The 14058-nt window shown below is 31.6% G+C and overlaps 1 protein-coding gene across 2 annotated transcripts in view; it reads left to right on the top strand.

Moving 5' to 3' along the window:
- LOC145329099 (uncharacterized) overlaps positions 1-14058 on the top strand; it is a 264242-nt gene that overhangs the window by 195922 nt on the left and 54262 nt on the right. For both annotated transcript variants that reach the window (XM_080173132.1, XM_080173133.1), the window contains 6 exons: positions 969-1064; positions 6941-7022; positions 7225-7278; positions 7863-8027; positions 8411-8536; positions 8962-9050. In XM_080173132.1, the coding sequence (XP_080029258.1) occupies positions 969-1064; positions 6941-7022; positions 7225-7278; positions 7863-8027; positions 8411-8536; positions 8962-9050 (612 nt within the window). The remainder of the gene's footprint in view (positions 1-968; positions 1065-6940; positions 7023-7224; positions 7279-7862; positions 8028-8410; positions 8537-8961; positions 9051-14058) is intronic.

Below are 14058 nucleotides of genomic sequence, written 5' to 3'. Positions count from 1 at the left end.
AGTTTAATTATTTTAGTTTAATTGTTTAACAATGTTGAAATTAGCTAAACAAAGATCTTAAGTCTTGTTAAGAAATTTACTGTAAATTGTGTTTGTTACTTATTGCAATTATAAAAAGTGCAGCTTATTTAGTATTATTTGGGGGTTTTCGGCGAGCAACTGTCTAATTAAATAACCAAACAAGTATAGTTATACTGGAATAGTTAGTTATCACATCATATTAAAAACTGCTTTGTAATTTGTTTTTTTAACGTGGAAAATTATCTGTGATACCATGCAATAAATGATTTTTCAGTATGACTGAGAACCAGTTTTAATCAAGCGGATATTAATCGGTTTCAAAGCCATACTGTAAATAAGAATTACGATATTTTTTGGTCTTTCGTTGTAACATTAAAACACTTGAAGCAATAAAATGTTATAAAGTCCAATCATTGTAATTATTCAATTTCTAGATTTAGCCAGCCAAAACTTTTTTTATATCTTTTGTTTACTTTTAAATTAGTTTAAAAATATAGAATTTACACATATTATTTTACTTTTACCCAAAGTTTTATAAACCAGTTCTTCATTCGTTGGCTATATTTTTCTTAAATGCAAATTGTTTGATTGAAACTACCTGTGTTCAAACTTTTCAACCAATATCTATATCAATATCTATACTTTAAACTATTATTAATTTACCATTCGTGGTTCTTATTTTTACAAATGGAATAGTAGCTTTCACAAAATTGCGTAAAGTTGTGAGAAAGATTCGATCCAGTCAAATGCGCATATTAATTCTAACTGTTTTTAATGTTGACCTAACGCTGTTTGGCCTAATAAGCGGATTTGACTGGAATCTTACTCGCAACTTTACGGAATTTTGCGATAGCTACTATTCCTTTTGTAATGTTATAAAATTATGCAGTACCTTTACATTAAATGTTTTAAAGCAATCAAAACTAAAACTCTTGTTTCAATTTCAGGAGCTTCAACACGAAGTGAGCAGCCTACTAGTTCTGAAAGACGCGCTACTAGAAACATTCCCACATCTACACCAACGGATCACGGGCATTCCCCAGGTGAGCATGAACATTCTATATAATCTTTATACTAAAGTAACAGGATGTTTGTGTGTCTGCGTGTTTGTGTGTTTGTACCAAAGGATATCGCTAACCGCTGAACCGATCGGGTTCTCCTTAACATGGTAGCTTCTCATAGGTCCTGGGAAGGTTTATAATTATTTTTGGGGAGGGTGCTACCACCCTCCTAAGAGAAATCGCCCCTAGAAAAAAATCCCCCCCCAAAAAAAAAAAAAAAATTCGCCCAAAAAATTTTTTTTTACTTTTTCTTTTAAATCTAAAATAATAAATTGGGTTATAGAATTCGACTCTCCTCTCCTGAAGTGCCCCTAGAGGCCTCTAGGGGCGTAGCCGCTAGTATATAATATTGCGACAGGGGAGCTTTTGTCGTCAATTTAGGTTGCAAATATAGTCATCAGCTAGTGCTCAATGCGTTTTTTAACTGTCAGGGGATTGGGTAAAGTCATAAGCAGGGGGGGGGGGGTGGTATCGAAATAATTAGCCAGCTGTGACAATCCTTTTATTAAAGTAGGCCAAAATCTAGTACAATATCCAAGTAATTCTATATCCATTGCATAAGCATTCATGTTCTTGTGGCTAAGTCTTTAAAATTTAATAGTGGTTATATGGAAGATGCTTAAGCTCATAAACATGCGAAACATTTTAAAATGTACCTAAAGGTCTGTTAAACAAAGGAAGTAAAATTAAAAGGTTGGTTGTCTGATACCTTTTATAACGTCCTTCATTTTCTCCTTTCTCTCTCTCGCTCCCTCTCTCTGTCTGTATATCTTTTTTGGTATTATCCTCTTAGAAATATTTTTTTCAACTTTGAAAATTTTAGTAACCCCCCCCCCCGACAGCGAACTATGAACTCTGGCCGCAGCGCTCGGCTCCCTAGCCGCAGCGCTCGTCCCCCTTGCCTGCCTAGCCGCAGCGCTCGGCCCCCTTGCCTGCCTAGCCGCAGCGCTCGGCTCCCTAGCCTAAAACCTAACCTAACCTAAAAAAGTTGTTCGTCGTTGTCGTGGGGGTGGGGGGGTACTAAAATTTTCAAAATTGAAAAAAAAATTCTAAGAGGATAACGCCTCTTTTTTTGGTTGATCTCTCTTCTAAGACTTTATATTACTTTTCATTTCTAAAGTCTTAACTTACATTATGGAACTTAAACCATATAATAGGAAGTAACTAAAATAATTTACTAAAAGGCCCAGAGGCTTTTTAATAATAATCTACTTTAAATGATTTAATGACATGTATGGGAGCAAAATGTGTATTTTTTCAATTAATTAAACTGATAACCTTATTGTTAAAAACCATTATCAATTGTTCTAAAGAGTTCAATCGTTCAAATATTTACCATTTTATCTATCAAATTATTCGGGGGAAAAAAATAATTACACATTTTAGGAGGGATATAAGTTTTATCCAAAACAGTATAGAACTAGATGAACTAAGATTATTGTTAAATTTGTATAAATAAGATCATGGACAGGGATCTAAATGGATAAGACAATGGCCGATAAATTGATGTACATCCCCAATGATTACAGTCAAAATTACCCATTCTCTCGATAGTGGTTGAAGCGTTTGCACACTCAAACACTTATTAAATCAAATTCAGTAAAAGCCCTTAAAGTTGTTGAGCAAACGAAAAAGAAAATGTTATTATAAAACTTTGGGGACTAGTATAATAAACAGCCCAATATCCCCTCCCTCCCTTGATGTGGGACCTTTTAACCCCATTCAATTTCTGTCATGAATTTATGAAATATTTGGAGCTTGGGGATAAATAATTTGGGGACATGTGATACGGGACTAATACGAATCTTCCATATATTTAGCTGTTTTCGTGATTTTACTGAAAATACCTTCTTAAGCATGAACATAAACACACACACACTGACATCAAGTTACTTTTTTCTTTATTCATCAGATTTAGTGAAAATTTGTTTCTTTCCTTGTATTATCAAATTGTCTATTATTTCATAAAGTTTGATAATTATAAAAATGATTATTAGTGGCGTATTGTATTTTTTATAAAGTGTTGCTATGCAGGGATCTTAAGGGATAAGACAAAGGCCAATAAACTAATGTACATCCCCAATGATGATACAAAAAATCATCTCTTCTGTAGATTACAAGTATTGGTTAAAACGTTTTAACACTGAACTTAATGAGTCAACTAATCAAAATTTATTAAAAGTTCCAAAAGTTGTTCAGGAAATGATTAAGAAGGCGTAATTAAAAACGTTGGGGACTACTTTATTAATCAGCCCATTGTCCCCTCCCCCCCCCCCCATGTATACAATGCAATGCATAGCTTCTCTATTATTTTATACTTTTAGTGGATTTATTAACACATAAAAAAAATCTTTTAGAACTGTAGTTTTTGTATTAACAAAGAAACATAAAATAAAATACAAATAGATAAAGAAGTATATATTTATCTTAATTAATAAGCTAAGTATTAGTTTCAGCTTAATTAGTTAAACCTTTTTTGCTAATTAGGCTTTGAAAATATATATTTACAATTATCATAAATATTGTTCAAATGGATGCAATAGAAGGGTAAAATTAATTATTTAAAGAACAAGAAAGTTATATTCCAAGGGCGAAGCCATTAAACATTAAACTCGTAATATAATACGGGAAGGATGTATTTCAATCTCCTTGTCTGTCTGTCCACTTAGATTTTGAAAACCACTTAGCCAATTGGATTATCTTTTACAGAGAAGCTTTGTTTGTTTTTTTACGGGAAAAAAAACTCTTAAACATGTAGTTAAAAATGCAGTTTTTTCTGTGTTAACAATTTTGCTATGAAAAGTCTTATAAGTTTTAAAAATAAGATGACTTTCAATGACAGATATTTAAAGTCCGAAAATGTACTCAAGTTGAAAAAGTACAATGAAAAATAAGCAATAGAAAAATACTGCTTAAAATATATACCTAATTTTTGATTTATAAAAATAATCTGTAAGTTTTGCAATGTAGTAAAACTTTATTTTGTCAAACTTAAGAAATACTGATATTCATACATATATACTGTACAAATCAGACCCTGAATTTTCATGTTATCAGCTGATTTCCCTGTATTTATAAATCAAAATTTCATAATAATTATAGAACAGCTCAACTCCTATCTTAATTAGGATTTATATAGTCAGATTTATAAAAACCAAACAACATGAATCTTTTAATTCTTCCTACTATAAATGTAAATAGTGTGCGATTACTTTCGCACATGTATAAATGGATATATTAGTGATGGCAATCCGTCGAATTTTTGGGCCGGATTCGGATTCCGGATTCTTAAAGAATCCGTCAAAAAAAGTGGCGGATTCCGGATTCGGAATCCGGATTCTAGCAATATTTTAAATGATTTTTTTTTAAATTTAAAAATTAAGTCCTACATATGTCCTAAAAATCAATGTTCTTGGTGTTCTCTATAATTCACTTCCGAGAATCGAACCAGATTTTAAAAGATATTACATATAATGATAAAAATCTTTGCCTTCAAAGAGGAGGAGTTGAAAGAAAAAACTCAAGACGCTAATTTTAGCCTACCAATTCCGAAATCCTCTATTAAAAAACGGATTCGGGATCCGGATTCGGATTTCAAAATTGACCAAAAATTGAGCGGATTCCGGATTCCGATTCTGGATTCCGGATACGGATTGCCATCCCTAGGATATATAATGCGTGGATATATTGACAAGGAAAAGTTTGTCGTTAATTTTAGTTGCCAATATGGTCCATTTAATTGGTCAGTCCGTTTATCCAATAGCAGAAGAGGGATGGGGTAAAGAAAGTGGATGGGGGGTAGTAAGAAAATGATTAAAGCCCCTCCACAGATGATGACGTCATACGATAGAATAACCAATGAGAGGCCAGCATAAATTTGGTGCAACATCAAAGTATTAATATAATCATTGCAAAAGTGTCTCTTTGCGATTATAAAACATTATGTTAATGTGTTACAATGCAGCAATGAAAACACACCACACACACACACACACACACACACACACACACACACACACATATATATATATATATATAATATTTAGCATTGGATCACGTCTTTTAACGATGAAAACAGTGGTTTTCTAATTATTAGTTCTACGTTTGCAAGCAAAAAAAAAATAAGAAATATACTACGTGTAATCTACAAGGTCGTTTACTTGTAGTTTGTTTTATTAGTAGCGCAGCTACTAATAAATTTGCCATAGTATTTTATCATGTATCTAAAACGAATAGTAAATAACCCTGTCAAAAAGTCGAATAATGTCATTAGAATATCGTTAATATGTCCTTAATACCATTGAAATTGCATGCATATTGTAACCTTACCAGTTTGAAAGGAACAAGATTATTACTTTAGTTCTTTATACGTCTTTGGAAAGGTTTTATGCTATTTTTAAAGTCAAGATTTGATGATATAATCATTGAAAAAATAGTCTAAAGTTAATGGATAAATTTTCATGTTCTATAATAAAGTGATCTCTGTAGCGGGCAAAAAAAACGATCTCCCCAATTCCCTCCTCTCCTCCTGAAAAAACGGCCCGACCAATAACAGCGAGGGTAAATTGCAACCTAAATTAATTACAATTTTATTCCTGTCATAATATCCACATATATTCTACATCCATTCTAAAGTGGGACAACGATAAAGTCTTTCTTGTTGCGCCACATATGAACATGATCATCCCTGTTTTTGACAAGCTACATCTTGGTTAAAAAAAAAACAACACAAATAAAAAGTTCGCAAAGAATGCATTGAGGAAATAATAATTCTACTAGGGGCGTTAACAAGGGGGGTAAACTATCCCATATTCCCATAAAATAAATTAAGTAATTGAATGGGCGAGTGTGTGTAGAACTCCAAAACGAGAGAATAAGTAATGATATTTTAGTTTTAAAAAGTCCACTTTTAAATTGGGCACTGAACTCTACAATTTTAGTTTTTTAAAGTAAAAGTAAAAAAATAGGGGGTAATGTATTTTTTTCTAGGGAAATTTTTCTTGGGAGGGGTTGTAATCACAATAACGTATAAAAAGACATTCTGTTATTTTTATACAAGAAAAGACAACCATAGGGAAATGATTATAAAACAGTCTGAAGCAGTATAAATATAGTTTTACTTTAGCGCAATAACTTATTAACTAAAGAAAGAATAGTTTTGTTATTTTTACAAACTATAATAAAAATAAAAGCAAATTAAAGGAACATAAGGTTAATAATATTGTTTGTCGATCTTCTTTGAAAAATTTCTCATTTTTTGGGGCAAATAAGTTCATAATGATAAGAACGTATTAGAACAATGTCTGTCCGTTTATCTGTTTTTGCCTTTCTTGTAGTGTTGCTTACCGAAATAACTTTTCTAGAAATTTACTCATTTTATTATTTGGTTTTAAGCTATTTTTATTCGTAATGTACAATGTTAAAAAATGGGCCTCCTTATGACGCAAACAAAGCAAAACAAGTTGAAAGAATAATTACAAAAGGAAATCAACCAAAAATGATTAATATTTAATGGTAGTCATAAAAAAGTATAGAAAACAGTGTTTTAAAAGTAAAATTATTTTTATTTTATGGAAAGCAACTCTTTAAATTTTAATATGGAATATAAAGATTTGCAGTAAAGTGATAATTGTCTTCAAATTGATAGTTTGTACCATCCAATCAAAGATTGTATAGCCATATTTTTTTGGTGAAAATAATTTGGGTACTTTTATTGAAGTTTGATTGGTTAATTCTAAACTTGTAGTGTCCAAACATTTCAACTACTAATTTCAAACTACAGAAGAGATTATTTTTGTTTATCATTATTCGGGATGTATGTCTAATTATGGCCCATTGTATTATCTTTGTTTGTTTAGGATGGTCGACGCCTTGGAGTGCATAAATCTGGGGACAATGAACAGCTTTCTGATGATATCACCAGCTCTTGGACACATACAGGTATATTATCTATCTAGCTATCTTACTATCTATCTTACTGTCTATTTTAATATATATCTCACTATATATCTTACTTTATAGCTTACTATCTATCTAACTATCTATTTTACTGTCTAGCTTACTATATATCTTGCAATCTATCTTTCTATCTATATTACTATATATCCTACTATCTAACTTTCTAATTTTCTTTTTATTTCAGGGAGTATGCCACGACATAGGAAAATCCGCAAAAGTCCGGAAGGTAGCTCCACAGGTTTGTACTTTGTAACTTTACAAAGTGTCTCCAAAATCAGCCATGTGACGTCATAAAAATGAGGGATTATCTATATCGTTTTTTAGGGTTTTCTTTTCCACTTATCCTCTTATCTCCCTCATTTTTATGACGTCACATGGCTGAGACACTTTGTAAATACTTATTTTTGATTTGTACAGTTTGATTTTAGCAAAGCATTTGATACACCTTTTAAATTATGTATATTTGGTAGTTATGCTACTCTATAAGTGTTTGTGTTTGTCTGTCTGTCTGTACTTTCATTTGTATTGCTTCTCTTTACTCCACTTTCTTATATCCCATAGTCAATAATGCCTTTATTTCTCTATTTTCTCTCCTCCCTGTTTAAAAATCTGTTTAAAATGTATGATCGTATAATTAGCATATAATTTCATAGATATATTCTACTAGTTAACGTTTTTGTCCTTTACTTGTTTAATCATTGTTTCTTTTATCTTTCTCCCTCCCTCTCGTTCTTCCTCTCTCTTGACACTTTGATTCCCTCACTATGTAAGTATGTATGTGAGTCAGATAATTGTCTGTAACGCTTTTTATGATGATTACAGGTAGTACTGTGGCAGATTCTGGATTTTCCACTGAAAAAGAAAAAGAAATTTCTGTGATAACCTCCTCCTCCCACCCCCACTCCTCCACGACGTCCTCCTCCCACCCCCATCCCCACGCCTCACCGCCCCAGGGGGTGCCAGGTTCTGGGCCCGGCCAAAACTCAGGTAATTACGGCAAATTAATTAGCATGATGGAATATCCATAACCAATTGAAACTTCCCACTTTGTTCAAATTCAGTTTTTGATTAACATTCTTTTGACGTGTTTTCTTTAAGCGCAGCCACTCTATAATTAGTTGTGGAATAGTCTGCATGTCTATACGCATGTCGAAACTTATCTAATCATAATTGTTAAAATCTTAAACAAACAAGATTACAATTAACGTAAATGTTTTGTTACTCTCAATAACAAGATCAATGCTATAGGTTTTTATCTTGTTTTTAAAAAGAATAGTTCTATTTACTTAACTTTTCTATTGGTTACATCTAATGTCTATTTTATAATATTTTTACTTTCTTTTTCACAAGCTAACGCCTGATATTTGCAGGTACCAAAGGGACACCACCTGATGTCCGCTGGGACGGGTGGACAGCGCAGTCAGGGGCTCGGCAGTGGCCCAACAGCGGCAGTGGGCCGGGCCCTCCCCATACCACTCTCTCACATAATGATAGAGGTATCAACAGATTTATTTGATCTTCTAGTAATATTCGCTGGAGCAGAATCGGTTCTATACCAAAAATTTGAGACAATTTTCTACAACTAATAAAATAAAACTGAAATAAATCCTTTAATTTTACTATCTGTATAAGAAAGTACTTCACAATAAGCAAATCTATCTATTTTTTGTTTATTTCATGTCTTATTATATTAAGGTATCTTTTGATCTCTATATATTAATCTTCTTTGCTAGTTATCTATTATCCATCTATCTATCTTTCTAAATTCTTTTTATCTACTTTTTTTTCTGCCTAATCTTTCTACTCGATTATATATATATTTATATTTATAATATCCAGTTTTCTTATCTTTATTTATCCGTTTATATATTTATCCATTTTATCTATTTATTATAACTATCTATTTATCTATCTATTTTAGACACCACAATTGGAGGGGGAGATGAGTTGATGAGCCTATTGGAAATAATCCATAGGAAGGCGGTCAAATTACGAAGTCAGGCGGGACAGGTACAGTTGTTTTAACATCGTCCTATGGTTTTAAAACCTTATCTGAAAAGATATATTTAAACTTATAAAATTACCTCTTTTAAACCTTTTCAGCCCACTACTTAAATCCCCCCCCCCCCCCATCAAAATAAAAAGCTTGGACGTCTTTGTGTGATCAATCTGTTTTAATTCCTCCATGAAAAAAAATTATTTTTACTTTTCCTATTTTAACTAGCAGAAAATTTAAGGACAAATCAGTTTTTCTTCAGATAAAATATTTCTTGTTTGATTAATTTAAGTACTATTTGTTTTCTTAATTTAGCACAGCTCCTCTACAACTAGAATTCATACGTCAATTCGTCCAAGTATTTCTTTCACTGTCTATTGATGGATTTTTATAGATAAAAAAATCACTGTACTTTGATATGTCATAGTAAATGATTTGTTGGCAATTGTTGGTAAAATGCTGTAGTCTATACAATCATTCAAAATAATTTTCTACTCTTACTATATAACATTACTGTTCTTTGCTGTTTAAACTAATCTTTTTATTGCTGCGCTAGCTATGAACATAAATGTCCATTTTTCAACAAAATTTGCAACCACTAATGAAGGAAATAGAAATGGTATAACATATAATATTTCAAATCTTTTATTACAATAATAACCTACACTAAAATTATATTTCGCAGATATTTAAGTACTAAAAATCACAGTACGTCTTAAGTCTGTAGCTTAATAGTGTGATGTTATTTAACTGTTATCTATGGACCTTAGAAATAACATTAAAGAAGCTCTAAGTACACACAAAATAAATCTTTTTTTGATTTATGAGTGTTCATCAAATCGAACAAAAAAAAATGCTACATTCTATACTTTTTAACGCACTAGTTGCTTCTGGGGGAGGGCGGGGAAGGTCAGGAAAATGGCTTTAAACCTCCCTAAGATACTCATACAATTCGGATCAGACATTTCTGAGATATTTAGCTTTAGACAAAAAACTTATTACTTAAACTTATTAAAGGCGAAATATAATTTTGTTGTACTGTCCGCACACCTGATTTATGACTTATCTGCTAATTTTTTTTGTCTATATCTGACCTTGGCATTCGTTAACTTCAAGGATTCATTTACCAGCAGCATAAAGTATATTATTCTGCAGGGAAAATTTTTTTTTAAAAACTTTCCATTATCCAAAAAACATAGCATAGAAGACATTTAAGTACAAATTTAGCAAGAGATATTTAAACTAGGGTTGGGCCGGATACTTTTTTGGCCGGATACCGGATATCCGGCTGATTTCTAATTCCGGATATCCGGTTCTGGCCGGATATCTGGCTAACGTTCGATATCCGGCAAATTACCGGATATCCAGCCGGATAACCGGATATCCGGCGTAAAAAATCAGCCGGATATCCTGTAACCGGATAGTTTTAATAACCGGTATCCGGCCGGATATTGAAAATGGCCGGATATCCGGCCAAACCGGATATCCGGCCCAACCCTAATTTAAACATCATCTAATAATCATTAAAACAGAGGTGTGCACAGGGTTTTGCCAGGGGGGGTGTAATGCCTTGAGGGGATGAAAGGGAGAAGACTATTTCAATGTTAATTTCAATGATAGCTGCTGCTATGTCAGGCGAATTAAACCAGGTTTTAAACAGTGACTAATAAAACATTCTAGATGGATAATGTATGATCGAAGGGTTGGTTTTTGAAGCAAAATCATTTATGTTTAATCTTAGAATGTGATTTATCTTAAAAGTGTTTTTTTTTTTTATTTTAGTAAAAACTTTTTTTATTTTTGATATTGTTGGTCCAATATTCCTGAAAAAATAATCAAACATGTTTATGATAAAGCTCTAAAACACTTGTTCTGACTTTGTTCATGAAAAAAGGTGTTTTTATCTTTGTACATTTATAGCAATTAATTTAACATATTTTGTTTTCATTATAAAAAAAAAACTAGCGGATACGGCCCTAGAAGCCTCTTGGGGCACTTAAGGTGCGAGGGGAAAAAGTCAACCTCCCCATTTTGAATTTGAGCTTTGAAAAGAAAAAGTAAAAAAAATAATGAGGGGAATTTTTAATAGCTACCCTCCCAAAAAGCTTCACTGTAAATGAGAACCATATCGGTACAGCGGTTAGCGATGTCCTTTGCTACAGACAAAAAAAAAAGAAGCTTACTACTTCATATATTAGGATTTTCAAAACAAAATCAATACAAACTAAAGAAAAGTACAAACGAATATATAAGAATCAAGTAGTAGCAACGCATACAATATAAATGTAGAAAGATTCTGTTTCGAAAAATTTACATTTATAAATGTTATCAATAAGTTTTATAAGCATACTATTATTAATGTAAACAAAAGTAATTTGTTAACAAAATCTTGATAAAAATTACATTATCAAACATTATTGATAAAATCTAGATACATGTTTTTTGTTGATTTACCTCTTATACAAAAAAAGGATTCATTAGTCATCATATATTTACTAATGTTTTTATCTAATAATAATTTTCTTGTAAAATTTCGAAACTTATAATGACAATTTTGACGACCATTGGAATAAAAATGAGAAGATCAATACCAGTTTTGTAAGCCTGGGCCAACGGCCTCGCGGTGCTAACAGAACTAGTTTAAATATCATATTTTTTTTATTTTAATATCCGCGAAAAGCTGTCTATTATAAGATGCGATAATTTAACTATTCTTGTATAAACAATAAAATATTGCTTAAAATCATAGCAGTAAAGTTTGATACTAAGTGATTTAATAATAAAAACCTATAAATAATTACTTTTAAACATTTTGTAATAATGAAAAAAGATAATTATATAATTTGTTAGTTTATGAAAGTTTGGTATTAATTGCAATATTTTATATTTAATCCTCTGATATAAAGATTATATAATATTATAATCTTGTCATAAAACGAAAATTTTCTATAGTTTGTGTCAGTCTCTTTTGACGTTAAGGTTTTTATTAATAAAATCCTTGTCAGTTAAAAGTAGGAGAAATGTAATTGAATTGGCACAAAATGTACACATTTTTTCGTGTGAAAAGCAGTGCAATGAAAGGGTTGGAATAGTAATTAATGAAGAAAAATATTTATTTTTTTAAGCCTCTTTGTAGCAAGGCCATAGTCGTCCAAGGGGGGGGGGAGTAATGGGGTAATTACCCCCCCTCCCCCAAATGTATTTTGGATTTTTTACCCACCCCCCCCCCAAAAAAAAATAAAAAATTGAGCTTAGAGTTGCCGTAGGCACCCCCAAAATTTTTATTTTCAAAATTTTACCCCCCCAAATAAAAAAGCTTAAACGCCCCTAAGCAAGGCCATTTTTTACTTATTCTTAAAGGTCTTTACGTCTTTTTTTAAGCTTCGTCCATATGTACAATGACTATACTGTTTTATAATCTGACTTTATATCAGCCCTAGTGACAGAAAGATGGAATTATGTAAAATTTATGTTTTTAGACATAAAGGGGGGAGAACAGAAAAGATTAGAATTAAGATTATTAAATATGTTGTTGAAAATATATTTTTTTTTATTTAAATCTTTTAAAGATATACCTAATAAGTAATGATTTACTGTAGTATTACCAAAAAGCACGACAGAGGCCAAAAAAGGCTGCTTATGTCACATTTTGTAATTGAGCTTGCCTTAAGCATGTTTATAAAGGGAAATTAAACCAAAAAACTTTTGAGGCTATTAATATTTCAGGCTTCAATGCTAATTTATGCCCAAGTATGCCACAAATAGGAATCTTTGCGACAAAAAAAAATATTATTTAGGTCATACAGACTGACGTACATCCAAAATTATAGAGTAGCTGTACTATTTAAAAAAGCCCAACGCTTATTAAAAAAGGATCATGTAGTTAAGATCCTTGAAATAGAATAAGCAGCAAGCCACAGTTTATGATAAAAGTAATAAAACCTTTGGTCAGGGCTCGGCAGCCGCGCGTCAGCCGCATGTAATCTTCAGGGAAATCAATCTTTCACAATTTTAAAAATCAGCTAGGAGTCTAAGCCTTACCAAAATATAGCAATCTTTCTTTTGTTAATGTGAAGTATATAAATGTTTATATTTGAGGCTTATGCATGGCTGCCGAGCCCTGCCTTTGGTAGACTTATAAACCAGATCTAACAAGAAATTATTCAGTCGTCAATTTCTATATTTTAAGCATGTATTTTCTATGTGGCCTTCTTAAATCATAACATAGTTCAAGGAATTAGTAAACGGACCTACGAACTATCTAATCATAAAAATAGAGTTATTAAATATTAAAATTGTAGCTCATTGTTTTAGGATTAATTATGCAAGGAATTATCATTTGAGCAAACTTTTTTTAGTCTCAAAGAAGCATCATAAAATTCGGAGACATATAATTAAAAAAATAAAATCATTAATTTTAATTTCTGTTTTTTTACAATTTTGTTCTTTAAAAAAGCCAAAATATAATACTTTTTTATCAATTAATATTATCTTCGGCAACTGTGGTTTAAAAGTTCTCAAATTTGGAAACTCTGATTTAAAAGCAACTGTAAATTAATTAAGCTTCCCATCAATCATAGAAATTATTTTCTTTCTCTTTATTGTTTTTATATATCTCATGAGAGCTTTTTTTTATATGCGAAGCACCTCTAAAAGTAACTGAACATAACATTAACAAAGTATTTGTGGCATTTTATCTGAACTTAGATAATCACCTAATCTTTCTAAAACGTAGCCGTATCTGAACCGTGTAGGATTGGTACTTTCTTTTACACCCTAGGGGACCATTAGAATTAAATCATACATCTTAAGTTAATTTTCTTATTATAATTTGCGGATAATTACCTTCGGTTCCACGACATACGCAGGAGTCCCAAACGTCGGAGTGGACAAACAAATATATGAATATACAAATAAGCCCCCCCACAGGGGTTAGGCATTTAAAAAACCTGAAACGTGGGTTAAAATAGGTTAGGCTAGGTTAAGGGTCCACTCCTGAGTTTGTCCACTCCGACGTTTAGG

This window comes from Acartia tonsa, chromosome 9, assembly GCF_053477335.1.
Source record: "Acartia tonsa isolate MP-2025a chromosome 9, ASM5347733v1, whole genome shotgun sequence".
NCBI classification, from domain to species: Eukaryota; Metazoa; Arthropoda; class Copepoda; order Calanoida; family Acartiidae; genus Acartia; species Acartia tonsa.
Note: the sequence above shows the minus strand (reverse complement) of the source record. Positions and strands in the feature narration are given on the sequence as shown.